This window comes from Podarcis melisellensis (genome assembly GCF_964234715.1).
Source record: "Podarcis melisellensis genome assembly, chromosome: 5".
NCBI classification, from domain to species: Eukaryota; Metazoa; Chordata; class Lepidosauria; order Squamata; family Lacertidae; genus Podarcis; species Podarcis melisellensis.
The window spans coordinates 68,228,014-68,255,867 of record NC_138537.1 but is presented as its reverse complement, the minus strand read 5'-3'; the positions used below and the strand labels follow the sequence as shown (position 1 = coordinate 68,255,867).

The 27,854-nt window shown below is 45.3% G+C and overlaps 1 protein-coding gene and 1 long non-coding RNA gene across 6 annotated transcripts in view; one reads left to right on the top strand and one right to left on the bottom strand.

The window, feature by feature from the left end:
- LOC309370943 overlaps positions 1-2,314 on the top strand; it is a 39,579-nt gene extending 37,265 nt beyond the window's left edge. For both annotated transcript variants that reach the window (XR_014168750.1, XR_014168751.1), the window contains one exon: positions 2,188-2,314. This is a non-coding gene — a long non-coding RNA (uncharacterized lncRNA). The remainder of the gene's footprint in view (positions 1-2,187) is intronic.
- DNAJB12 (DnaJ heat shock protein family (Hsp40) member B12) lies at positions 284-27,619 on the bottom strand. Of its 4 annotated transcripts, none has more exons than XM_081913166.1 (10): positions 27,435-27,619; positions 21,423-21,597; positions 17,710-17,855; positions 15,678-15,863; positions 12,275-12,394; positions 11,413-11,492; positions 9,369-9,478; positions 5,295-5,467; positions 4,489-4,640; positions 284-2,530 (listed from the first exon to the last, which is right to left on the bottom strand). In XM_081913166.1, the coding sequence occupies exons 1-9, from the start codon at positions 27,565-27,567 to the stop codon at positions 4,519-4,521; spliced, it is 1,245 nt and encodes a 414-aa protein (XP_081769292.1). In that variant the 5' UTR covers positions 27,568-27,619; the 3' UTR covers positions 284-2,530; positions 4,489-4,518. The 4 variants fall into 4 exon arrangements, with proteins under 4 accessions (XP_081769292.1, XP_081769295.1, XP_081769294.1 ...); XM_081913169.1 differs by lacking the exon at positions 27,435-27,619 and adding an exon at positions 26,768-27,019; XM_081913168.1 differs by lacking the exon at positions 12,275-12,394 and having other exon boundaries at positions 27,435-27,618.
- Between the last annotated feature and the right edge of the window lie 235 nt (positions 27,620-27,854).

Genomic DNA, 27,854 nt, shown 5'->3' with positions numbered 1-27,854 from the left:
CTACAGCAGCTTTTCACATACAGAACTAGAAAACTCTCTGGCTTATGTTGTTTGTACCAGCAGGACACTTAATCCCTTCTGCTGCTAACAACTGGGTTTTGCCAGTCTTGAAGGGCAGAAGTATGTGTTCAGCACTAAAAACAAGTATCAGCTCAGCATAGTTCATTGTAAGGGCACTTGGCCCAGGAGTGCGCAGTGGGGCAGTGGTAGCATTGCATCCCCTTTTTGAGTGGACGACTCCTCTTTGCTTTGACCTTTGCATGACATAAATGCTGGCAGACAGTTTCCATGTTATAAATCTTTATTTATAGATGTACAATTGTATAATTCTAAATTAACAAACACAGCCTTTGCAAGTATCTCTCAGGATCTATGCTTTTTTATTGCACATCGCTCATAACATCCATGGCTATCTATCTACTTAAGAAATCAAAAGGTTTGTGGACAGGTAGGCACCGGGACTGCCAATGCCGTTTTCCGAGACGTCGGCAACTTCATGCTGAATGGGGTGACCCTCCAAACACGGTTGGAGCTCAAGGGATCACTGCAGGTTAGTTAACAGGACTAAAACAAAGATGTGGCCCAGGTCTTCCGTCACAAAACAACATGGGGCAGGGCGGTCTTCTTGGGGTTTTTAATACACACTGAGCGAATCCGTCCTTCAGTGTGGGCAAACGTATGACAGGTATCAAGACTGATTGAAAGGCAAACTCAGTGGCTTATCTTAAATGAATATCCAGTTTGTCGGCTCCAAAAGAACAGGATGAGTTAAAAGGATATTTTTCCAGTTACACCTAACCTGTCATTTGGTACCTGGTATTCTATTTTGAACAAGTGAATTTCCAGAAGGAATTCTGAATGCTCTGTATAGAAAATGCCAATGGATGAAAGGAAGAGCAAAATAGAGAGGAATTCAGCCGGTGTGGTCAGTGGTAACTCAGCGTAACTAAGTCTTCTCTTAACAGGACACATTTGCCTTGGTCAAGAGCACCTATTTAGTTCCACGCAGGAGGAATGAATGCAAGCTAACCTTCCTCCTTAGATGACAATGGAGGATCCAGCACAGAGACAGGAGGAGCACACAACTAGATTCGTCAGAACTGTGAGCATTAACCTTTACTCAGCTGCATGTAGTCATGTTAAAAGCACAGAATCTGCTTCTAAAAACACAAAACAAAACAAAAAACAGGATGGGCATCACTAAGGGAAATGAGTTACTATTTTTTAAAAAATCCAATGGAAAATAGACTATACTGTCCGGTCAAGTAAAAAGAATAGTACCAGTCCCTTCTTTTAACTTGCTCAAGCAAACAGAGATAGTAGCAAAACCTCTTTTGACAAAAAGACCCTGTTCTCTTACAGAAACCGATAAAGGGCAAAAGCCAGCAAACAAGGCTGCCATGCCTTAGACTTCCCTTCCTTGGGCTACCAAAGCCCCACCAGTATGAATGGAGGATGTGTATTGGGGGCGACCCACTTTGCTGACAGACACCAGGTTCCTGGAATGAAATCAGCAGTCGCTGTTTGCCAAGAAAAGGAGGCAGCTTTGCTTACAACTTTATAGCACTGCAAGATGGAAATAATCGGGGGGGGGGGGGGAGATGGCCAGGAGGAGGTTTCCACAAAGAACGTCCATGTACCAGAATGAACACTGATTAAAAGGCAGAGAACACAGGGACTGCAAAACATAAAAATAAGAAGTTCCACGCGAAAAGCACAAGCAACCTCAACAAAGTAAAGGGACAAATCTCTCTCCTCGCTCTATGAGCATCAAGCCCTCTGTTGAAAGGTCACGGATTTAGACCACAAATCCAAAACTGGGCCGAAAATTGTGTGTAGAAAAAACCTCCCTAGCAATTTTAGTGATTCTCTTATACAAAAAAAGGGGGAACGATTTCTCCAGTAAAACCAAGCTATTAAAAAATACAAAACTTGTGTGTCATCAGACAAGGTTGCTTTATGTAGGAAAGTTTTCACGGGGTCAAACAGAGAGAGAGAGGGAGAGAGGGGAAAAAGGCTAAAATTCACACATCTTGGGTTATGAAGTTCGGCAAAATAATGAAATAATTTAATTCTATCCCTGCATAGTTTAGAAGTACAACATATTTACAGCTATAAGTTAATTCTAAATAATTTATCTTGCTTTTTAAAATTGATTTTTTTTCTTTTTCTTTTTTACTCCTACAGATCTTCCAATTTCTCCCACTCTCTTCGAAGTGACCAGTGCAATTTCAAAAGCTCTCTGATTTTCTCCAGGCTTTAAAAGAAAAACAACTCAACGCTTGCTCTCAGAGACATATGACAGTTGATAGTGAAGGAAGCAGAAAAAAGACATGGTCTTCCCCCCCCCGTTCTAAGAGATGTCCGAGTCTTAACGCTGGACAGAGACACACACAGAGAGAGAGAGAGGAGAGGGCAGTTGTGCGTTGCTAATTCTCCAATTCCATTTTAATTTAAGGTCTGATTCTTTAAATAGAAAGTCTCCTTGGCTCAGTGCACTTCCCCCAAAGTCTTGAGGCATCTGAAGAGTCTGAGAATAAAAGCAGTAACAGTATTAGAAGGATAATGATAACCCCAGAAAGCATGTTCCACGGTTTCTCCCACCCCTATAAACTGGACTAACTGGAAATGCTAATCTGCACATTTAAATATATATAGTCTTGCCATTTGACAACTTGGTACATGGGGAAATTCCCGTAACAGTCAACAATGAGGCCTTGCCACTTTCTAGGTAGAGGAGATATTAAAACAGCATGAAGCACCAGAAGAAAGAAAAACCAAAATATGTCCATAGCTTCCGAAACAACAGGTGTAGCGATGCAGTCCAGGGCTTCCAGAAGAGGGTTTGGTGGGGGTGGACAGGTTTGAGAAAAGCAAATGCACATTTTAATTACCCCAGGAAAACCAGTGTGCCTTCACTACGCTCTGTTAAACAGAGTTGTCTCACTTCCAAAACCCTGACCAAAACTGAGGTAATTCATTTGTGGCTGGGCTGAACTACTTCAGACTGGAGTTGTAACCTAGCCATAGCTGTCAACGTTTCCCTTTTTAAAAGGGAAATTTCCTTATTCCGAATAGGATTCCTTGCAAGAAAAGGGGAAAGTTGACAGCTATGAACCTAGCCTACTCCCATAGTTTTCTACATAGAGGGATTTGTTTTCTGTATGGAGATGCATTCAGTCATGGGAACCCCCATCTGCATTCTGAAGTGGTACAGCCCAGGAACAGGTTTACCAGCCCGCTGGGTCAAATTACAGCCTGACCTCCTTGCCATTGCTTCAATTGAAATGCAGCTGTGGGGCATCTGAATGGGATTGTGTGTTGTGTTGTCTGAGGAGGGCGCGGGGTATTAACCCTTCCTGATGTCAAACCTACCCCCCCCCCCAAAAAAAGCTACTATTAGCCTGGCTGGAGAAACATGGCAGGTGCCTGCCTTTTTTCCTAATTGGCCTAATAACAGATTCCAGGGCTGAGCAATTTTGATTGGACAAACAGCCTGGGGAGAAAAGGTTCCCACAGCATCATAGCCCTGATCTACTTGGTCCCCCTACTGGCACAGCTGCTTTTAAGTTTTGCAAGGTTTTTGAAACTGGAAATTTCAATCACAGCGCTTCTGAGTATTACGCAGTTAGACCCTTAATGGGGAAGGAGAAGATACGCTCCTCACTGGCATATTTTTATACAGATCTTTTTTGAACTTTGCATTGGTTTTGTATTGTTTTAATTTCCTCTACGTCTCTCTATTCCAATATTTACAGGGAAATCTCACCACAAAGCGATAAAATCCTTGCCGTTCTCTGCAAACTCATTTGCACACATTGTATGCCACATTTGTACACAAGCAGCTCCTCAAATGGTTCCGGAGATGTCATGCTGCTGCAAAACCAGCTTTTTTTGGTTGTTTGCAACGACACAATGAAAATCGCAATTCCTCTTTAAAGAGACCCCCCCCCCCCAATTTCCTAGTTCTTTCAAGTTCTGTGCTGGTACCATAGAACCATTTTTCCCATTCAGGAGGCAGCAGGCAGTACACATGGGCTTATCACAGGTGGGCAAAGTGGTCCAGTTGCTCAGAGCAGCTTCAGATATCAGAGAAGCACCTTCAATGGAATGAGAAGTTACTAAACTGCTCATTCCGCTTCCGTGGTAGTAGCTGGAACCACTTTCTTTTCAGAGAAGTTCTGAAATTCTCAGCTAGATGAGAAAATAGAAGGATGCTCTCAAATAAACATGTGACAGCCCAATCAGCTGCAAGGTCATTTTTTTCTATCCCAAATGCTATAGAGGAGAAGCTGAAAGGACCCCAAAAGGCCAAAGTACAAACCAAGCCTAATGTCCTGGCGTTACGTGTGACTTCTTGATTAAGGGATGTCTGTGCATGAAAAAGGAGACCTACACCTATAAGTTAGACTAAGCCAGCAAATAAGGACTATGGTGCTGTGCTTGAGAATCGGGGGGGGGGGGGAGGCATTAATCACCAGCTCTTACCTAGCTCTCTATGGACTGTTTCCACAATAGTTATCCATGCATAGATGCCTGAACTTCAGACAGCCTGCTGCAGCTTGGCGTGCCCATCTTCTGTGCTCTCTGATACAGATCTGAATCTCCAAAGTAACGTGCCCGGTACAGCAAGCCTTCCTCTGCAAAAGAAAGCCATTGAAGCAACTATCATGACGGCTGGCAAGCATAATTATTCCCTTGGGCCTGTATAATACTTGTTCCCAGATACTCCCCATGCAGTTCACTGGAGAGATGGTTTGCTTCCTAGCTGCTTCTGGAAAGAGGACATTTCCCATCACCTATCCCGTTTTGTCACGGGTCCCTTTGAGCAGGGAGCTGTAAGGGAGTCAACAAAAACATTCATCTACTGCTATGCACCTGCCTCAGACATTGCAACTACAGCTTATTTTAGGGACGATTTCTAAATTAGGGTTGGAACAGGGCAGACAGCTTGAAACTGTCTAATGTACTGAAAGCACATCAGAACCTGTCTTTGTCTCTATCTTTTGGAGGATTATATCAGCAAAATTATTGTGCTGACCATAGGTGATGATGATCAGCTTTGTCTAAAACAAGATTTAGCTGTAGCATCTGAATACACTGGACCAAGGTCCTTCCGTGAACCAGACTTGTAAATATGTCAAAGTTGTCTTTTCTTTAGATCAGAACCTTCCAAAACCTTTGTCAAGCTCTAGGGATGAAAAAGTCAACTTGGAGAGACAGCTTTCTCTAAGGGATGGCCCAATAGCCAGCCTGAAAACCAGATCTAGCTCCACAAAGGTTGGGACACTCACTCTGTTGTTTTTCCTTCCAACAGTTATTTCGGAGATTTGCAATATAGTCGTCTTCCACGCTCCTCTCCACATTTTTCAGATTTGTCCCAGTGTATTCTTCTGCAAAGTTGTCAGCTACAAAGTAAGATACTTTCAAGTGTTCGGTCGTTCTCTTGTATATATGGCCGACCGACCTGGGAAAGGGGAAGAAAAAGAAAGATCTAAACCAACAACACAAATTAGTTTGAATAAGGAGATAATAAGCCATAGATCAGTCTTGCTAAAATGTGAGGCCCACCCAAACCAAATGCAGGACCCTCGGCCATGTAGGGTGGCCTATAAGGTGGAAAAAACAACAACCTCTGTTCCCCCCTGTCTAGCAAAACCAAAGTGGTTGTGAAGTACCTTGCAGGCCACAGTACCTTGCTCAATGGGACACAAACTGCAAGGGCAGAATGGACTAGGGACACGGGAGACATTCCCAGCAGGATAATACTAAATCTATTAAGCAACTACAATTTCACTTACTGCACTGAAGTACTTTGAAAAGTGAATAATAGTACACATGTTTTGGAACAGAAAAAGTGTAATTGACTTCATCAGTCTCTCCTCAGACCCAGCAGCATGCTCTTGCACCTTCTTTTGCCATTTCCTCCCCACACATTTATATGCCCAAAAGATGTTTATATGCCCAAAAGATGTTTGGTCACATTTATCAGCTTGGGACCTCTGGGCTGCCAACTGAGGCAGGCAAGCCATCTTCAAGAAAACCTCTTCGCTCTGCAAGCGAACTCCGGATATGGGTTCCAAGCAGAAGAGGCGTGTGCCCATTAGCTCACATTCACTTAATATGGCTGATGGGAATAGGAACATGGGGGGGCGTTCACTCTTCCTGATGGCAACCAACCCTAAAAACACCAGCTTGTGCTAACAAGAAATGACTTTCAAGTCCCATTATTCACCTGGAAAGAGAAAAGATCTGCTCTTCCCCTAAAGCAACAGGAGGCCAGACTAAAATAGGCTGCTGGCAAGATTGATATGCTTGCCTGAAAATATTCCCTAACATTGTCTCTAATAAGCTGTTGCCATTTTTCTTCTTCTAGGGAACAGAGTATAATTTCACAGTCTTTTAAACAAAATCAAAATCCATTCAATTTTCTTTCTTTTATTTTTAAATGCTGCCTTTTATCTCTAATGCAAGAAATCTGCCCATGGCAAAATTTACAGGAGCTTGTACTCCTGGAAGAGGAATTTTGAGTGATCATCTGTGGAGTGACTCCATCTCTCCGACTGACCCCCAACACACACACACACACACACACACACACACACACACACACACGGATGAAGAGCATGAGGTCACTTGGCCTTGCATCAAAATCCAGCAACAGGCCAAGGGAAATGCAAAAAGCAAGACTACCTGTACCCAGAGCATAGGGTAGTAGCAAATATTAAGGGGGGACTTAAAAAGAAACATGCTAGAGGTTCTTCTCAAGGGTTTATTTACACAGGTGACGATTTACAAAGAGTATTAAACTGATCACTTGGAAGCATTTAGATGGCTTCTGAACTTTTCAGCAGCAATGCACTTCCTTTTACCAGCCAAGACAGATGGTGAGCTCAGCTTACCAGATTTCCCCAACAGCAGCAGGGTCTAGTGCAAAGCAGTAGCTGGCGAGTCAGCATCGCCCCCTGCTGGCTGACACTGCACATTTGTCAGTCATAATTGCTGCGGCTGCAATGACGGAACGCTAGCAGAATGCGTTTATATTATATTCAGTTGCTCAGACAGGGGATGGGCTTGCTGCCAAGATGTTTGCCACTTGGATGAGGCAGCTAATTTGCTTGTGATGAGCCAACAGTGGAATTGATGCATTTGGCTTTCCATCCAAATCTCTATGGGGGAAGGATATGCAGTTTGATAAAAGGAGTCTGAGAAAAGAGGCAGCTCAAGGGCCCCAAACACAAAGGGGAAATCACAGGCTTAAGGGTTCAGACCCTTTTCCTGACTACTAAATATACAAAGGGACCCGGAACAAAGTATCAAACCTTAGCAACGAAGCTAATGTAAGGACCACCAAAACGAATTAATCCAATCCTTACCATTGATGGAGTGGAAGCAGTTGAGCGACATCACCCAAAAAGCCTTGATTTAATAAATATACACAAGGAAAAGCCTGTGTTACAAGCTACTAGCTTCCTCCTGTTTGGTGCTACTTTGGTAACTGCTTTCAATATGATGCTGCAGCAAATGAACGTTGGCTGCTCAGGGAAGCAAATAGTGCAGATGTGGATTTTCATTCAAAGTCTACCCCTGCCCCACGGCTTGTATCAAGCAGAAGCCATGGACTCAGTACTGTGGGCCCAATTCTGTGGAACTGCCTCCTCAGATCAGACCAGTTCCCTCCCTGTTGAACTCCTGATTCTGGGTGAAGACATTTTCTTTAAAACAACAACAACAAGCCAACAAACCAGCATGTATTTTAAGTAAGCCCCCCCCCCCCCGATTTTATAGCTGACTTCAACTGTATGAATCTATTATGTCTATCGTATCTCTTTTGCAACCTTATTATGCACTGCTCAAAAATTAGAGTGTTACATCTATGTAGCATACATCCATTTTGCAGTTTGTAAAATGGGATGGTAATATTTTAAATCTAATCATCCTCCCTGTGTTACATATTTGGGCTCCTGTACATATTCCAAATCATTCAGATGGCTCCCTTCTGTCAGGGGAATATATTCCAAGAAATAACAGCACATCCCTGGGGTTTTCCAACCTACTGAATAAGGGTAGAGACAGATTTCACTTGGGTATACAGAACCTGAGCTACCCGCTGAGCCCCTTAGCAGTAAGCTACCCTTGCCTACTCAGCCTAATCCTCAAACATCCCATCTCACAGATAAGGGCCGCAGCTTCCTATCAGGGGCACAACATTCCCAGTGAGCCACTCCAAGGGGAGTTTAGGCCAGAAACGTGCATTGCAAAGGACAAGCCCAAACGGAGCACTCTTCTCCGTGGCATCTCGTTCTCCTAGCCATCCCTCTCTTCCTTCCTGGAAGGCAGAATGGAAGGGAAAGACCAAAACAGATCAGTAAAAAAAGGACACCTCCTCTTTCTCATGGGCTCAGGTGTCCAGATGCCCTTTCCCTTCTAGAAGTGGAAGTAGCAGATGAGAGAGGAAACACAATCATCACAGGAACAGATCCAGCCTGTGGCTTGCAGAAAAAGCACGGGGGGGGGGGGGAGAGTCCATGGACTAAACATTCAGAAATGTTCTCCTTGCAGTATATCTAGTTCTTTCCCAGATAGCACCATCGTCAGTCTTAATCAGCTGGTCAACAGATGCACCATGAGAGATGAGCTGAGCTTATAGTCTCAAGCACGTTACAACTACTGAAACCTTTCACATGGCAGAGAAGACGCCAATTATTACAGAGGATACAGGTTTTGTCTCTCCCCCCCCAAAAAAAAATTTGATAAGCAGCTTGCAGGAATCAAGAACCTCAACTTGACACCACAGGGAACAGCCTGTGGGAAGAGGTGAAGGGTTCTCTTCACTCCTGCAAAACTTTTTTCCCAGAATAGTTTTTTCTTAACCCCTGCATAACTTGGAATGCCACTTGACACTGACCCATGCAAACCATGCTGGATCCTAGAAGCTTGTGCCAATGTCACTTGGAAAATTTATAAAATGAATGCATGAAAAATTCCAAACCGAAGATCTGCCGATGTAGAAAGCAACACAAGGGATTTGTTAAGTAACACATTAATTTGGGCAATGGCCACAGAATGTTTCTTTCTGAAACAGCAACCATTTTCATGATAACAAATCTAGTTGGGTTTCTGCCGAAGACATGTGCAGACAGATTCTGATCTAGGGGAAGTTTCACACAAGTGAGTCCTGCCCCGCATGCATCCTGAAGTCCTGTGCACAGAGCATTCTGACCACGTGAAGATCTAAAGGGTTTAATCAGCGTGAGAGAAAGAGACGGAAAGGAAAAGAAGCAACACAGGGGAAAGAATGCATCAAACAAAAACAGCAATTGGCAAAAGACTTAAGCCAACTGTGTAGAAGAGTAAAGGGAACTAACGGTCTGTGGCTCAAACTGTAAGGTGGACTGGAGACCATCATCTGGCTGAGAGCAGAAACGATGATGAGGATGAGAATAGGCATCAGCTGGACAAACAGCCCAAGGCCACCCTGGGGAGGAAGAAGGGAATGTCATCAGTGCATTTGCATTCACAGAAGGGCCTCCTCATTCTTGCTCAGACCAAGCCCCGAGTGAGGGGAGGAAAGGAGGGACTTGATGTTGAAAGACCAGCCACTGCAACAGTAATAACACTGAGCACTTTCACAGCACATTAAGAGTACTCAAAAGTTATTCTGAAGGCCTTATCTCAACAATAATTGCAACGGAGATGTGGTCTTCCATATGTTGTTGGCGCTACAATCATAAGGACACAAGGAAAGCTCTGATGCCAGCGGTTCTCAACCTGTGGGTCCCCAGATGTTGTTGGACTACAACTCCCATCATCCCTGAGCTCTGGCCTTGCTAGCTAGGGGTGATGGGAGTTGTAGTTCAACAACATCTGGGGACCCACAGGTTGAGAAAGGCTGGGTTAAACCCAGGAATTCTCCAGTCCAGCATTCTGTTCCCACAGCGGACAACCAGATTCCACTGGCAAACCCACAAGCAACATGTGAGTGCAGTCACGCTTTCCCACTTGTGCTCCCTAGTTACTGCTATTCCGGAGCACGCTGCTTCCAATACTACAGTGGTGCCTCGCAAGACGAAATTAATTCGTTCCGCAAGTTTTTTCTTCTTGCGAGTTTTTCGTCTTGCGAAGCACGGTTTCCCATAGAAATGCATTGAAAATCAATCAATGCGTTCCTATGGAAACCACCTTCAGACCAGGTCCTGGGACAGTCTGTCCCCCGACCTCTTCTGAAGGCTGGGGGGACAAGGGCTTTTCTTCCCACCCCCAGCATTTTAAAAAACCCCGGGACAGCGGAGGACTTCTCCGCTGTCCCCGGGCGATTTTAAAATGCTGGCGGGCGGCAGCGAAGCCTTCGCTGCCGCCCGCCAGCATTTAAAAAAACCCTGGGGCAGCGGAGGACTTCTCCGCTGTCCTGGGGCGATTTAAAAGCCCCCGGGAAGGCAGGCAGGGGGGACAAAGACTTTTGCCCCCCGCCGGCCTTCAGAAGAGGTCCAGGACCTCTTCTGAAGGCCGGCGGGGAGCAAAAGTCTTTGCTCCCCCCTGCCTTCCTTCCCGGGAGAGCGGAGAAACGCCTTCCTGGACCTCCTCTGAAGGCCGGAGGGGGGGAAAGGCTTTGCTCCCCACCGCCAGCATTTAAAAGAGGTCCCCGGAGATTTCCCTATGGGCTTTCTTCTTGCGAAGCAAGCCCATAGGGAAATTCGTCTTGCGAAGCAACTCGCAAATGGAAAACCCTTTCGTCTTGCGGGTTTTCCGTCTTGCGAGGCATTCGTCTTGCAGGGCACCACTGTACAGGAAATATACAGCCATCATAACTAGTTGCCATTGGTAAGTCTCAATGGACAGCCATCCACAACGGTTGGACATGCTGGCTGGGGCTGGCGGGCATTCTGAGCCCAACATGGCCCACAGAGCCCCCAAATCTGCCTTTTAACATGGCTGTAGGGTAGGCCAGTATCATCATCGCACCTTGTTGGGTTGAAATACAGATGGGGGCAAGGACTGAGAAAACAGTCTCTCTTGCCTAATGCCGCAAGCAAGTTCAGAGGCAAGAGGTGAACATCCTAGTTCACAGCCTGGCACTTGGCTTTTCTGTATCTGAATTATGAAACTTTAAAAAGGCACTCAGAGCAGTGCATTGGAGGATGCAATTGTACTGGTAGTTAAACACAATGGAAGACGAGTAGTCACTCGTCCTCTATTTGGCAACTCAGTCCTAAGGGCGTAAGCTGCATCCTGGGGAAAAAAATCCCAATCAAATATAAAAGCAAAAACCCAGTGGGTTTGCTTTAGCTTTCGGCTAATTAACAGTTAACAAACCAGCTGGGACAGAGGAGTACGGAGGAGCAATGTTTTACTGGAACAGGTCAGTATGTTTTGAAGCATTTTTACTTTCTCTTCCTTCTGGCCGCAACTTACATCGCCTTGATGCTCCCGCCTGTCTTGCCTCTGGTGGTAGGTATAGCGCATCCTGCCGTTGCTGTATACGTGAACGTTACCTGTGGGTGAAAGTGGGAGCTGTTAAGAGCAACTAATAATATGGTGTCAGCAAATTGAGGCAGCGTATGGCTGAGGCCACAGCAAAATTTGGAATATTTCACTGCTGGAATGGAATTTAACCAGGCCCTAACAAGTGCAGCGACAGGTTAGAAGGTGATAGTAAGAGCCCCCTTCATGAAAGGACAAACTCCATAATGGGAGAGATGACAGGCTGGGTTGTTCCAAAGGCTGCAACAGAGAAACCAGCTTAACCAAGACTTTATACTGAGTTACGCTCATGTGTGGAAGATGCGTTCCACTGCACTAATAGGTAGGTCATATTTACGATCCTTTAGCAACTAACCCCTTGGTGCGTCAAAGGAAATATGCATGGAAGAACAATGCAACTTTAAAGGCTTTCTCAAAAAGTAAGCGGCAAAACCGCTCAAGTCGCAACTGCAAAAGTAGACTAGGCTATTGACATGGGTGCAGTTCGGCTCGAGAGAAGAATGACAAAACCTTGTCTTATTTGCAACTTTTACTTTTATCGCAGGGCATATGCCACTTGGCAGGTAGATCACCCGGCACAGAGTTGTGAGTCTCTCGCTCAGGAAAGATGGGCAGTGGTCATAGAAATGGACCTTCACAGTCCCCTGGCGTTACTTTTACAGGCCTGTTCCCCTCATTCCTGCATGTCCCACTTTGTAGCTCTTAAGACAAATGATCCCCAGGCGGTTGCTATTCAGCCACCCCACTCCCTGAGCCGGGGGGGCTCTGGTTCCCAGGAGGTTCATCATCTCACGTGGCTCTCCCCGACGTTCCCTCCAGGCAGATTCCACCACTCTCGGAGGCTTCCTGCTGCAGGCAGAGACGGTGCACTCCCTGTGTCGTCTTCCTTTGGGCTCTCTATTAAGGGTGGGGCCTGCCAGGGAGACTCAGATAAGTACAACCCCCCTCCTCTCCTCAAAAGCCCTTCCTCAGTTCTTGAGAGCCCTACAGGTCACTTGGCCTCCATCTCATCTGTTCCCCCTTGCTTCTTTCCCCCCTTCCTGCTCTGGCTACCTGTTCACCATACTGTCTCCTAGACGTGGTCAGGAACTGGCACCAAACTGACACCGACACGCCGGTCAGAAATTACTCCTTAGAAAGAGGAGGGAGAGGTCAGGAATTTTCTTAAGATTGGTGCAGGCAATGACACCTTTGCTCCTGATTTCTTGGCTAGGCTCCCTTGCATCTGTCACACATCTGCCACTACGGAGCTTTCCAATCTTTAAGGGACGTTTAGTGCTTTCAATAGCCAGGCTCTAAGGCATGCTAAAATCCCTCCAAAAGCTTATGATAGAGAACAGCAACCTGCTGGGGATCACAATAGGTTAGAGAGCCAAAAGCTTTGGGAAAGTGGAAGGCAAGGAGTACATGCATCAGTCTGGTCACTAATTTTTGTATCTTAAGTGCCTTTAAAGCTCAGAATTCCGACATGCATATCAGGCATAAGACACACTGGAGAGATGGAGAGTAAACAGTGCGTGTTCATGGATGTTTTGGAAACTGAACATGTGCTTGCCCCCTTTGGATCTGACATTACTGCTCAAGGAGTACTTTTTGGCAAGGATCTGTGCTGTGGAAACATTGAAAACAAATATAATTTGGCCAATGTGTGTTTTTCTTTGAAAAGCACCCTAATATTGCACCTGTACATCATCTAGGAGTCTTTATCAACACGTAAATGTGCATATTTAACACACTGGCTTTGATGCTATATAAATATTTTTTAGATTTTTTTTTAAAGCTGTAATTTTCCGTTGCTTTTTCCATTTGTTATTTCCATTCAGCTGCAAGCTGTAATATTAGCAACATGCTTATTGTTTTTATGCCCTGAAGATTTGTGAATTCCTACAATGGGCTTCTCATCAATGGGCCGCTATCCATTTCTCTCATCTACCTGAAGGGCTTTTTCCATTGAAACATGCACTTCTTTTATAACACACAGCTATGGAACTAATAAAGCTTTTTGCAAAGGCCTGGGATTTTCTGCCTTTAGGATACAGTACAGCAGACTTATATTTCACACGAGTAAAGATAGGAGCGGAGATATGTTAACAGTGACTATTGTCCAGGCAGCACAAAAGCACCAGCAACTTGCATTTTTAAACTAGAGCAAGATATGGTGGTTTAATCCAATCCCTGGACCGCAAAGCCTTTCTCGGTGGCATGCAAAACATTTAGAAAGCCAGAGTCTTGTTTCAACGCCAAGCTTCGTTGATCACAAACACCAGCGAAGTGACCAGGGGAAGAAATCATAAAATCACAATGGCCAGGGACCATAGAGAAAAAATGGGTGCTCTTTCCCCATGCGTAATCACACCATAGTGCATGTTTTAGGCGAGTCAGCTGTCAAATGGGAGCTGAGTAAATATTGTTTCATGGCATCAGTTTGGATCCAAATGCTAGTACAGAACTGAATGTAGCAGGTCATAGGAAGCGCATATATATACAGGGTGAGTCTTTTAAAAGAGGGCCCGTGGAACATGTGTACTCTGTATCCACGAGGCCTCTTTTAAAGGACTCACCCTGTGTGTATGTGTGTGTGTGGGCTAGAATTCAAGGCTAGAACTCCTTTCTCTGATATGTCTGCTTTCTATGTGCCGAGATCTTTTTTTATTCAAGGATCATTCAATCACACAACCCCCCACCTGTACTTTGAAGTGGTACAGTTCACCCACAGTTTTGCCAGCTCATCTGCTGTTTATGTGAACCCACGAGTGACTTTAGAACTGGTTAATGTGTTGGGAGGCCTACGGCACCATTTCCTATATAACCTGCTACCCTTGCAAGGTTGAAATTTAGCTAGATGATGCAGATCAGATCCATTCCTGCTGGCGGACGGTAGAGCCTCCAAATTATCTAGTGCAGAAGGAAGAATGGGAAGGAGCTCTTACGAGGGCAAATGGCCGCGGACTAAGCAATCTGTCACCAGCAGCTCTACCAATTATTGAAACCACAAACAGTGTACCCTGCGGAAAAGGAACCGGGACGGCAACTAATTCCAAAGGATTCAAGCAAGGGAGCCAAGGCACATGCTGCCGGGAACACAACCTCTCCCAAACACTCCATCCTTCACCCCTCTAGTCAATTTCGACCCCAAGGAAAAGGCCTTCCTAGTTCCAAGTATGGTGATCATCTTGGGCCTCAGACACAGCACCTCTCTATGTTGTGAGTTCTGCAGGATGAGAGGGGGAGGCCCGCAGCACCTCCACTCAGCTGGCCGAATGATCTCTCCAGTAGGCAGCAATGATTTCCCTTTCCTTACCCCTGGGATGGGGCCCTGTTGCCCCCCTGATGTTGGTGGACCTCAACTGCCTTCATCCCTGACCCCTGGCCATGCTGAGCAGGGATGATGGAAGTCCAACCACACCTGGAGGGCGACAGGTCCTGTCTTCTACCTACAGGGAGGGAAAGTGTACTTCAAGCACAATACAGCCCCTGAGGGAATCTTTCTCACTCAACAGCTCCATTTTCGGTTGCACAGCCCAAGCAGGCAACCGCACCGGTGCTGGGCTGGAGTTGGGCAGCGCTCAGGAATTTGGGTGCCTTTGGCAAAGGACAAGATGGCGCCCCCTCTTCATTTCATATGCAGAAGCCAACTGGGCCGGCAGACGACTCTTGCGCCAATGCCAGTGACAGGATCATGTCCTCCACCATACCTAAGGCAGCAGGTCAGATCAGGCCTTGTAACAACAGAGAGGAGTGGCTGAGGAGGAACCGCCAGGGAATGCTGCTGCCCACCAATGTCCTCTACCTGAAGCAGTTGCCTAACAGTAGGGCCGGTCCTGGTTGCACCGATAAGGAAACCTAGGAGGGTGTATTGGGTCAGAATGGTTTTCATTTTCATGCAAGGTTAGACAGGAGAGAAAGGAAGCTTCCTTAAAACAGTAGTCTCTTTCCAACTCAACTTTAAAGGGAACTGCCACCAAATACGTTGCGGAAGGGTCTTTCACACTGCTTGCTAGAAAGTCGAGTTGTTGCTCTAACATCTGGATTCTATTAGCACATCCCTGCTCAACTGGGAGGGGGGGTTATCTTGCCTTACCTAGGGCCTGCTTTGGTTCTGGTAAGTGACTGTGGAGGGAAGCCAGCTGAGTGGGTGACTCCTCATTTCCCCAACCTTCTCCCCACCCCCCACGGATTTAAAACAAAAGGCTTACTAGAAGGAAAACCACCACCAAAGAACATATTGAAGAGGTCTTCAGGAGAGATGTCGGCCTCAAACCCTCGGTTGAAGTCCGTAGGGCTATGCCCGTGCCGTGTGGGACTGACTTTTGCATCTCCAAACTGGTCGTACTGCTTCCTCTTCTCTGGATTACTCAATACTGCGTATGCATTACCAATAGCTGAAATGTAAGAAAGAAGAAAGGATTCATATTTTTGCCTCCAGCGACAGCAAATGTCAGCCAGTGGCCTAAAGCCAGCAAACTGGAAAAGTCCCCAGTTTGTATCTCACATCAGGCAGGAAGTAAGTGGGTGGTCTCGTTCAGCCCACCTGTAGAATGGGGATAGTGAATGCAGATATACCCTACATATTCATTATGAAGTGCCTCAAGCATTTAAAAGAATGTGTTTTCGATACTCATAATAACAGCAGCCTCTCTTCTGTCTGCTTTCCATCCTTCTCTAGTTGATTTTAAAGCCCTTACTAAATCTCCATTTTAAAAAGGCATCTAAAGGATAAATGTGCATGAAAGAAAAATCTGGCCTACTGATGCAGCGGGTGCAACCGGTTTGCTAAGTTCATGGAATCATAGAATTGTAAAGCTGGAAGGGACACCAAGAGTCAACCAGCCCAATTGAATAACAATAATCAGTTTTTGTTTTAATGGCCTGCCTTTTCATAATGGTTCTGCTTTTATTGGAAAGGGAGTTCATAAATGATGAACGAAGTCCAAGCGTTCCAAACAGGGTATGCCAAGAATTTTATAAGCTATTAGGCCCCATCCCGATCACCTTTATGACTTGGACATATTCTTATGTCCTGGTTCAATTTTATTGAGGATATATCTGTCAGTGGCTCTACATTCTGATGCAGCAAAGCAGTTATTTTGTTCTTGCAAGCACACTCCTAAGAAAGAAGAGGACCATAAACAAGGTCCGAAGGCAAAAAATGTCACACTTATCAGAGATCACTGGGGGAAAGGAACACTAAAGCACCAGCTAACATCTGAAAAAATATTAACCAAGAGATTTCCAGAAAGGAGTGCATGCCTCTTTCCATTCCCCAAAGGTAAAGAGGTGAACTTTAGTGGGCACGTGGGTGCTAACACAGAGAGGGTAAAAGGAGGAATGAAATCGGCTTTGGTAAAGATAACCTCCTGAAAAATGGCCCTGTCAGGGAGGATAAAGCATTATCTTGCTTCATGCCCGAGTTGTGACATGCAACTCTTAGTAAAGCCTTCAGTAAACATAATAACAAAGTCTACAGGTGAAGAAACCTGCCTTTCGCCACCCTGGAGAACACACTATTGAAGAGCTTTTTTTGTGCCAGATGTCTAGACAAGTGCAGTTTTAATATAACCTGAGCACACAAAGGGTCAATTAGACCCTTTTCCTGTCAAATGAAACAGGCCCAGATTTAGGATCCCAAAAGGGACCGAACAGACTTGCTTTCTGTTTTCCAATAACATATTGGAACACATTCTGTATTCTGTATAATTACTCCTCCATTATTTTACTCAAATGAGAGCTCTGATCCAGTTCCAATTCTGAAAATCAGGAGGGACGCCCCCCCCAACCAGAACCTTTGGATTTTAAAGCTGCGTTTGAACTCAGCCACCATGATGATTTCCAATACAATTAGGAGTAGTAAAGAAGCTATTAAGAACCTAGAGAGGTAGTTTAACCCCCCTTAGTGCAAGGGTAACTTTCTGCCACTGAAATCAAGGGGACTTGCAGGGCAATCTTAGATGCTGCAATTTTAAGATGTGGTAGAAAAGTCTCAGCGTCAGATCCACGAATGGGACAAATAAGCTGGCCTCTCCTAGATTTTTCAAGGTGTTTGCAGTGGCAACAAGCAATACACTAAACCCCCAATCTCCAAGACTGAAATGCAAAGACACCAACAACAAACCCACTAATTCTAACCAAGAAAAAGCTACTAACCCTCATCTCTTGACCTCTGCCATCCCAAGGTACTACCTTTCATGGTCCTGAGAGACGGCTCACAAAAAAGAGACTACATTTTACCTTTAAAGGCCTCCGTTGCACCAGGTGCATGATTCTTATCGGGGTGAAATTTCAGTGCTAATTTCCGGTACGCCTTTTTCAGATCCTCGTCGGAGGAGTCTCTGCTCACACCCAGAATTTCATAATAGTCTTTACATTGTTTTACCCTAAAAAGTAAAGAGAAGAGCACATAGCAGCTGTTAATAAGAGACAGAAAATCTACTTTAAAAAATAGTTTAACTTTCCATTTACCCCAAATTACAATTCAGACTAATACTGCCCTCTAGTTTTATTTCCTCAACTGGTTCAAAAGCATTCATTGATGCTACACCATTAACTAGGACATCCATTCACCCTTTCCCCATCAGAGGTTCAGCTACCCAGCTTAACCATTTGCTACTCACCTGCAGCAAGCAACACCTGACCCCTTGCAAATCCTAAATTGCCAGCTGCACCTGCCTTACACACAAGGATTTCTCTTTTAGCCTTCAAGCTCTACTGTCCCTTTAAGGCCAGGGGAGAGAGAAGCAGAGCTGTGTGTGCAAGCTGGCTCAGCCCTGAGCTGCGTTTAAGGGATGCAAGCAAGGTTTCTCAAACATTTCTGAATTTGAACCTTTTAAACTCTTCTGTCTCAGCTCACTGACGACTACTTCTTTAGCAGGAAGGGGCACAGATTCCTCACACAGAGCTGCATGTATGCAGTCTGCTGCTATACATGTAAAAAGATCTGTGGGCTTGGACGCTAATCCAACGCCAGCTTTCAAAGAGGAGCAGGGCATCCCTGACTCTCTCTCCCAAAACCAGCCAACCAGGGAAGAAGTTCCACCGCCACCCTAAACGGCCATATGTTCCCTGTCCCTTTACGAGGTGTCTGGAGGCTGCAAAGCTCAATGTTTGTGGTAAGGAGGAATGTTTCCTTTACTCTCCAAGATGCAGGATAGTCAGGCATCATGACACAGAAATCACTTTGGGGAGGAAGGGCCTTTGCAACAGCAATTCACTCTCCAGACTCTGCACTGCTTCCAGTCATCTGGTGCTGCCACTGTGGCATAGCGTATAAGCTCCACTTCTGTCTTTTCTAAACAGCAGCTCTCAGATGGCAGGACAAATTCTCCCTCAAAGAAGCAGCAGTAATGCAGGCAGAAGTTGCCTATGTAGATCCATAGTAGATACATTTAAAGTCTACATTAAAATAGATTTCTATGGTCACAAAAGCTCTGGAGATGCCGCTTCCCTCAATGGCTTCCCTATCCATCCACAAGGAATAAGCAGGTCTACATGCACATTCATTGGTGCAGGAAGATGTCTGCTCCCTATACTGAAAGGAATGAGGAAGTCTGTATGCACACGAACACCATGTGGAGCTCGGGGGCCAAGTAAGCACATTATGCACATGATGAACTGGTTTCCTACAATGCAGATGATAATCCAAAGCTTGGCTACAAAAAAATAATAATCAAATATACAAAGTGCAAGAAAGCAACTTACTGATAACCATTTGTATGCGACTTATATGTGACTTGTGGGTTCAGTTCTAGAGAACTGGCCCTCAAAGATCAGACGCAATGCAGTGAAAATGCTGCCCCCAAGTGACACAACCTTGCATTACTCTAAAGAAAAAAAAAACTCGGAAACAGCTTGCCTTTATCCTGACCTAAACTTTAGGCATGTTCTGTTAGCTTTAAAATTCGGGGCGTCAAGACGAACTTCCTTCATTTTAGGCAAAAGGCACAAAAGACTAAATGGCCTTGTATAAAGAAATACCCTTCCTCGCTGAAGGGCAATGACCAAACAGACAACTGGTTTCGTATATAAGAAACCAAAAGTTAACCGAGACTCACAATGCAATCCTATACATGTCTACTCAGAAGTAAGCCTTACTGATTTCAGCTGGACTTACTCTCAGGTAAATGTGTAAAGGATTACCTCCCAAGTCTGAAGCCACATGATGCAGTTCTATTCCTGAAGCTAAAGGGATCTGTCTCTAATGAGAGATCATCTAGGAATCACATGTAAGCCACTGAGAGTTCTCTGGAGGAAGAGCGGATTGCAAGTGTAATTTAGAAACCATACACAATGCCCAGCAAGTAATTAACCCCCACAATAAAAGACAAAAACCCACAGGGCTCTAGCCCTTAGAACACAGCTTGCTTAAATTCTAGTGGTAAGGCTAATGGGTGTGCAATCTCTGATGCTGAAAGGTGTGCATGGACTCCTCCCAAGGATAAGGGTTCTCTATTGGGAATGGTCCTGCCACCCGCTGTGGTTCACCTCTTCCCGTTTCAGCCTCCCCAGCTGCTAAGGTCATCACATGAGGCCCTAGTCCATCTGCTTGTCTGGCTCAAGCGGTGGCACTTTTTCAGTGTTAGTATCCTTGCTACGGGGACGCGGGTGGTGCTGTGGGTTAAACCAGAGTCTAGGACTTGCCAATCAGAAGGTCGGCGGTTCGAATCTCTGTGGCGGGGTGAGCTCCCGTTGCTCGGTCCCTGCTCATGCCAACCTAGAAGTTCGAAAGCACATAAAAGTGCAAGTAGATAAATAGGTACCGCTCTGGTGGGAAGGTAAACAGCATTTCCGTGTGCTGCTCTGGTTCGCCAGAAGCGGCTTAGTCATGCTGGCCACATGACCCGGAAGCTATACACCAGCTCCCTTGGCCAATAAAGCGAGATGAGTGCCGCAACCCCAGAGTCAGTCACGACTGGACCTAATGGTCAGGGGTTCCTTTACCGTTACCTTATCCTTACTACACAACTCCTTCCCCAGAGAAGCTTGGTGGGTTTACTTGAATTGATTCTTAGACGCCAGCAAAGACTATTCTGTTTTGGAAAACTTTTAGAGAAATTACACGCTGCCCATGTTGCTTTAGGAGACTTTAATGGGGATATTAAATTGCTTTGATGAACTTTGACTGCATTTTTTATGGCTTTATGGTGTTGTTCTACTTCATCCAGCTTTTACAACCGCATGTTGTTGTTTTTAGGTCTCTGCCTAGGATCGTGGGTTTTAAAACAATGTTTTCCGCATGCTTTTAAAACACATTTTTAGTTGTTTTTCTTGTAAATCACATTAAGACTTTATTGCACATTAAGCAATAAATAAAAGAATAATAATGCTTTTAATGTACTGTATTTTAGTACATGTTTTATTCACTGATGCATATATTGTACGCAGCCCTGGGGGCTCATCTGAGCTATTTGGAAGGGTATAAAGTTCCAAAGTAACACAGGAACAAAAGGAGGCTGCCTTAATCAAACTGCTGGTTCATATAGCTCTGTATTGTCTACCCCAGTATTGTGATCCAGGAGCTTCATTCAGGTAGTCTGCAGCCTGCCTGTGGATTTGCAGTTGAAGGTGTAATTTCTTCTGTTGTAATTTACTGCATTATAATCATAACCAATAAGTTATACCACAAGACACACACCCCCAGCAATTTTCAAGTGGTCTGTGGGGGTGGGCGTTTGGGAACCAAATAAAATAATAAGTCCTTATTGTGCAATTTCAGCATCTTCAGCAAAAGCAGCCCAGCTCCTCTTTGGTGAATGCAAAGAAGCAATTTCTAAGGTAAACAGACCTGTCTTACCGTAGATGTTGCTCTCCATGACTACGTTGCCATAATTCATTGTAAGTCAGCACCTGCACCCTGAACTTACCTCCCAAATGTGACCGAAAAATGACTCTGTTATAGCAAGCCAGGGCCCTCCAATAAACAAACAAAATCTGATGTGTACACTTACCTCTTAACTGCATCTACCTGATCCTGAGTGTAACCTTTACTGATATCCCCACCTGCCTCTCCATTGGCTGCAGGGATGTCCCCACTCATTTTTCTAAGGTGGGGGTTTGTGGATTCCTTGGTTTGCGAATGGCCATTTGATGATTTTTCACTCCTGGTGAGAGAATCGAGCAGCACTGCAAGGAAGAAAACACAGGAATGGGTCAAATTTCTTCCGCTCTTTCAATATTTTCATTTCTTTCACAGTTACTACCAAATGTTCTCATATTCCCCCCCCCCCTTTTGCTGGTCCTCTTCCAAAAAGCTTCAATACTTTCATCCAATTTTATTTTATTTTTAATAAATCTAGCCAGCTGAGATGTTCACTCTTTTACATCCTGACAGACAGAACACCATTTGATGCAAATCATTTGTTGTCTAATCTACTTATGCTAACAAATCAATAACCCCTTAAGTTTTGAATGTATCTATGGGTTCATGTTCAATCAGAGGGCACAAGACAAGAGGAAAATTAGAAAAAAACAACCTGATGATTAAAATGAAATATATAAAGTGATTATAATATTTAAAAGAAAGCACCAAACTAGACAGTGTTCAATAATAAGCAGAAACCACCCCAAATTGATACAGTTAGCAAGTTCCACATGCCAACAAGATGATGATGATGATAATAATAATAATAATAATAATAATAATAATAATAATAATAATAATAATAATAATTTATTTATACCCCGCCCATCTGGCTGGGTTTCCCCAGCCACTCTGGGCGGCTTCTAACAAAAGATTAAAAATACATTAAAACATCAGTCATTAAAAACATCCCTAAACAGGGTTGCCTTCAGATGCCTTCTAAACGTCAGTTGTTTATTTCCTTGACATCTGATGGGAGGGCGTTCCACAGAGAGGGTGCTACTACCAAGAAAGCCCTCTGCCTGGTTCCCTCTAACTTCGCTTCTCACAGTGAGGGAACTGCCAGAAGGCCCTCAGAGGTGGACCTCAGTGTCCGGGCTGAACGATGGAGGTGGAAACAAAATAAAAAAAACTCCTTCCAGTAGCACCTTAAAGACCAACTAAGTTAGTTCTTGGTATGAGCTTTCGTGTGCATGCACACTTGTTCTTAGTTCTTGGTATGAGCTTTCGTGTGCATGCACACTTCTTAGTTGGTCTTTAAGGTGCTACTGGAAGGAGTTTTTTTTATTTTGTTTTGACTATGGCAGACCAACACGGCTACCTATCTGTAGATGGAGGTGGAGATGCTCCTTCAGGTATACTGGGCCGAGGCCATTTAGGGCTTTAAAGGTCAGCACCAACACCTTGAATTGTGCTTGGAAACACACTGGGAGCCAATGTAGCTCTTTCAGGACCAGTGTTAGGTGGTCTTGGCAGCTGCTCCCAGTCACCAGTCCACCTGCCACATTCTGGATTAGTTGTAATATTGTTTGTACTATCACTCATCCTACGATATTGTATGCTTGACCTGCTTTTACTATCACAGAATCATAGAGTTGGAAGGGACCCTGAGGATCACCTAGTCCAACCCCCTGCAATGCAGGAATATGCAGCTCTCCCATATGGGGATCGAACCTGCAGCCTTGGCGTTATCAGCACGGCACTCCAACCAACTAGCCATACTATGGTTGGAGTAAAAAATCTGAGGTAGCTATCAAGTTCACAGGGTAATCTTAGGTCTGTCACTCTCTCTTTCACAGCGTTGTTTTGAGAATGAAATGGATGGTGGAGGGGACCGGGGGACTATAAATGTCAACTTGAGCTCCTTGAAGAAAAGGTGGGACACAAATGTAAAATATAAGAATTAAAAATAATTTGCTAGCCTCTGACAGTGAGTAGTAGTTACCCACATAGGATAATGAAATAGCATAAGCTAAGTGGTTGTTCATTTTCTCTCTCTTAGGCTAGCAGCCTCTAAGGCTACTACAGCAAGAAGCACAGCCATGTGGCTAGATGACTGTACTCTGTCCACTGTTCAACACAGGACAGCACTGAACCCAGTCCTGGGTTCAAGGGAGGCAACAGCAAGAAAAAAAAGAAGAAAAAAAAGGCCAGTCCCTGTATTCAGACTCCTATTGGGAGGAAAGAAAGAACAAAGGGATCAATATCCTTCACCAATTCCCCCAAGTTTTAGGGCACAAGAAGCTAAGGTTGCCAACTATAGATCTGACCTGGCCGGGCTGTGTCTTTTACAGCTAAATATGCAGACATCAGCAAGTAGAAATATTTATCTCCATGCAATGAAACATTTTCAATACCAAACTGCTGTTCAAGGTGCAAGAGCAGAACAGGCTGCGTTTTTGCCCTGGTCAGTTGGCAGCCCAATAGCCCAGATGCATCTATTTCCCCAGCTTTAGAGGAAATAAAGCAAATAAAGGCTTGCCATAGTGGCACAGCCAAAAGCCAGTCAAAAGATCACCATTAAATCCAGTCACGATTATTTTATACAACTTCTCAAACACAGTCATGTCGCCTCCCTTCAGATTAGTACTGCTGGGGAAAAGCATCTCTCTATATCATACTGGTTGGAATGTTGGACTAGGACCTGGGAGACCAGGGTTTGAATCCCCACTTGGGGTCATGAAGCTCACTGGGTGCCCTTGGGCCAGTCACTGCCTCTCAGCCTAACCTACCCCACAGAGTTGTTGTGGGGACACACTGAGGAGGGGGGGAGTCATGCATGCACCATGAGCTCCTTGGAAGAAAAGGTGGGTTATAAATGCCATAAATAAAGGAAGTATTTCTAAATAAGTGCAAATAAATTTTGTATCAGATCTAATGTAAGCTTCTATATCTTGCAAAGGGACGTGGGTAGCGGTGTGGGTTAAACCACATAGCCTAAGACTTGCCGATCAGAAGGCCAGCGTTTTGAATCCCCGTGATGGGGTGAGCTCCCACTGCTTGGTCCCTGCTCCTGCCAACCTAGCAGTTCGAAAGCACATCAAAGTGCAAGTAGATAAATAGGTACCGCTCCGGCGGGAAGGTAAATGGCTTTTCCGTGCACTGCTCTGGTTCGCCAGAAGCAGCTTAGTCATGCTGGCCACATGACCTGGAAGCTGTACGCCGGCTCCCTCGGCCAGTAAAGCGAGATGAGCGCCACAACCCCAGAGTCGGTCACGACTGGACCTAATGGTAACGGGTCCCTTTACCCTTATCTTGCAAAACCAAACAAAAACAAGCACCAAATCTGGAGAGTAGATACAATAATTTGTTCTATCAACATTTATAAGCGAGCCAATGTGGTCACAAAGTGGTCACTGGCACTATGTACGCTCCTTCTCCCCAGTTTAAACACCAGATCATCCATTGACCTAATGGCTGTAGGGAAGCCACTGCCTCCTTGCTTGAGTTCCCTATCAGCAAACGGGATTTTTAAAAAGACCCATTTCACAGGGTAGATCTGATGATGAAAAATAAATTGTAAGGGATTATAAATCTAAAGACTGGTGGCGGCAGCAGGGAAATAAGCAAGCCTACATTATTGCAAGCAATTGCGCAAATTAATCTACAGTTCCCATAGGCATTGGTTGGCCACTGTGAGAACAGGATACTGGACTAAATGGGCCACTGAAGTGATGTAGTAAGTTCTTCTTAGGTACTTAATTATACATTTAAACTACAGAAGACATAAGTGACACCTTATCAAAAGCCTTCATTTTGTTTTGTTCCTGTCCAGCCTTAACGAGCCATTTTTAATTAAGGAAAAATAGGTTAAAAACAAACTTTTAAAAATGTTCCAACCCAAGGAACTACGACAGAAACAAAAAAGGAAGGGAACATATCCACAAGCAGAACTATGGGATTCAACTGCTTATGACTTTCAAGAAAGTTCAGGTAAAAACAAAGTGATTTCAGTAGATATTGCCGTTTGTTATATTTTCCCTGAATGCCACAAAATTATTAAAAAGAAAGCACTTCTTCATAGGAATAAGCATAGCATCCACATTACCACATCAATCCTAAGTGTGTACACGCCGAAAACTGAAGCCGAGCAGTTCTTCCCAGTCACACACACCAAAATCTGTGAACACTATCCCCACACAGGCATTCTTGTATAAAGTTAAGCTGAAATATAGAAAGGGCCATCTGCAAAAACAAACCTCCTCTTTGCTTATTGTTTGTATTATCCTGCAACACAGGATAAAGCATTTCCTCATTCAAAGTGAAAACAGGAAGAACATCATGACATCATTGTGTAACCAAATCTGATTGGCTATGAGATAGGCTGACTACCTGATTCCCAATTGGCTGGGATCACTTTCCATGAATCAGCTGCTCTAGTTTTCTTAAAGCAAGATTGAGGGCCAAACCCCCACAAAAATATTTTAAGGCCAAAATAATAATAATTTCATATTTGAATATTCAATACTTCCTTATTCTGTAACTATTTTATTTCTGTCTTTCTTGGTAAGGCTTTTAAAAGTTGGTCTCTTAATATTCATTTCCTTTCTCTCAAAGTTGTAAATTATTCTTGTTCCATGTCTGAGGGCTAAGATGAAATAAATAGATGTTGGAAAACACTATGTGAAATTTTCTCTGCTCCACATCACAAAATTGACAGCAGCAGAGCAAGCGGTTGCAACATTTTCTTTTTAACAGTTGTATGACAAACAGAAATTCAATACGTATATCTATCCCTAGAGATGAAGCAACTAGAAAGTGCACTTGTTTACTCAACTTTCAAAGACAGAAAAAGCAGCAACTCTAATTCCATATTACTAGATTGCATCTGTTTGGCTCCCCTCAGAAACGTGTATTGTAGGAATGGGAAATAAGACAGTGGGGGGCAAGACAGAGGAACTCCATATTTCTGTAAAGTGTAGAGGGGCTTCTGTGCTGTAACTAAGAATATAGAACAATGCTATAAGTTAAGGGGCCGAAAAGTTGTAATGCTCCGAGAGATGGGTGGCAAAGTGCAAAGCAAGAATAGATGAGATGACCACTCCATCAGGGGGGAAAAAGAGAGGAAGCTGAGAAAACAGAATCACAAAAAGCAAAGATTCTGTGCTGCCATCTTAGCTTAAAGCTGGACAAGTTGTTTAAGAGCTGAGGGGTCAACCGGAGACCAGGAGATTGGGGCAAGCAGTGGGCCAGGATGTGTGTAACCATTTCAGAGAGGATAAAGAGCCTCTCTCTGAGGATCAGCCCAAGCAATCCGTACAGCAGTAGCCCAACGTCCTGCTTCCACCCCAGTGACCAGCAAAACTACTCTCGCGGAAGCCCACGATCAGGGAGGGCATGAAGGCAGCAGCCTCCGATAACACCTAGTATACGTGAGACACACGCGATCTCCAGCGATATACTGGGGGCCAACGGTGGCAGATTTCTGCTTACCGTATGGATTTGGCGTCGTTTCTAAAAAGGAAGTGGCTAAAGAGGGGACGGGGGAAGATGCTCAATTGTGGGGCTGAAGGAAATCAGATGCTACGGATACAAGAGCGAACGGGGGGCTTCGGGGAAGGGCTGGGGGAGCACGATGAAGGGGGTTGGGGGACGAAACCCCAAACTAAGGCCTAGAGGAAAGATATAGCGAGCCACTGATTTGGGTGCGGGGGGAGCCTAAGCGTGTCATATCTAACACGGGGAAGCAGCAGAGAAAGGGGGCCGAGGGGGGGCACACAAGGGGGCTATTCCGCTCCCTGTATTGATGTGGTGTTGCCCCCCCTCCACACACGGCGCGGTGGCTTCTGGGAATTGTAGTCTCCCCAGCCCAGCTTCGCAAGGACCAGCGGCTGACTCTTCCTGCTCAAGACACCCAGGCGACTCTCCCAGCCAGGTCTCCCCTTACCCCCCGCGCCCACCGCGAAGTCTCCCTCCAAGACTGGCTTCGCGGCCCGTATCCCGCTCGCGGCACAGAACCGCCAGGGACTCGAACTCCCACGGTGCCCCGCGGCGTCGCAGCTCACTGCGCACGCGCTGTGCGGGTGAGAGGTCATTCCCCAGCCTCCACAGGCCCCGCCGGCCTCCCCAGCCCTTCCCGCCCGTCTCCGCCCCCGCTCACCGCGGACCCGCTGAGACGGGTAGAGGCGCTGCGCCTTCTCCAAGAAACGACGCGCCTTCTCGACCTGGCCGGCCTTGATGGCGCCCACCGCGATAGCGATACAACGCTCCGCCTCGTCCCTGTTGGATTCCATGGTGGCGGCGGCAGCGGCGGAGGAAAGCGCCGGCGCGCGGTGATGTCGTCACGCGGCGATGGCGCAGCGGCCCCTGCTGGAATCTCCCTAATTGCGCCTGCTAGCTCTACCGAACTCTTCGGGGTAGCCGCGGTGTTTGGTGCCGTATTGACCCGAATAGCCGGGCAATAAGCGGATAGGGAACCTGTGGCGGTTGCGCAGAAAACCAGTCAGAGTACCTGGAAATCTGCTCCTGAGAAGTCCGAGGGTTCGTGCCGGGACGGAGAAAAAAGATCCCGTTGAGAAAT

What these genes read in the sequence shown, in the direction of transcription:
- DNAJB12 (XM_081913166.1), bottom strand. Translation starts at nt 27,567, where the DNA reads ATGGAATCCAACAGGGACGAGGCGGAGCGTTGTATCGCTATCGCGGTG. An exon ending in CCCGTCTCAGCGGGTCCGCG is followed by an intron (nt 21,598 to 27,434) that starts GTGAGCGGGGGC and finishes TCTTCCTTGCAG; the next exon opens with TGCTGCTCGATTCTCTCACC. An exon ending in TGCAACGGAGGCCTTTAAAG is followed by an intron (nt 15,864 to 17,709) that starts GTAAAATGTAGT and finishes CTTACATTTCAG; the next exon opens with CTATTGGTAATGCATACGCA.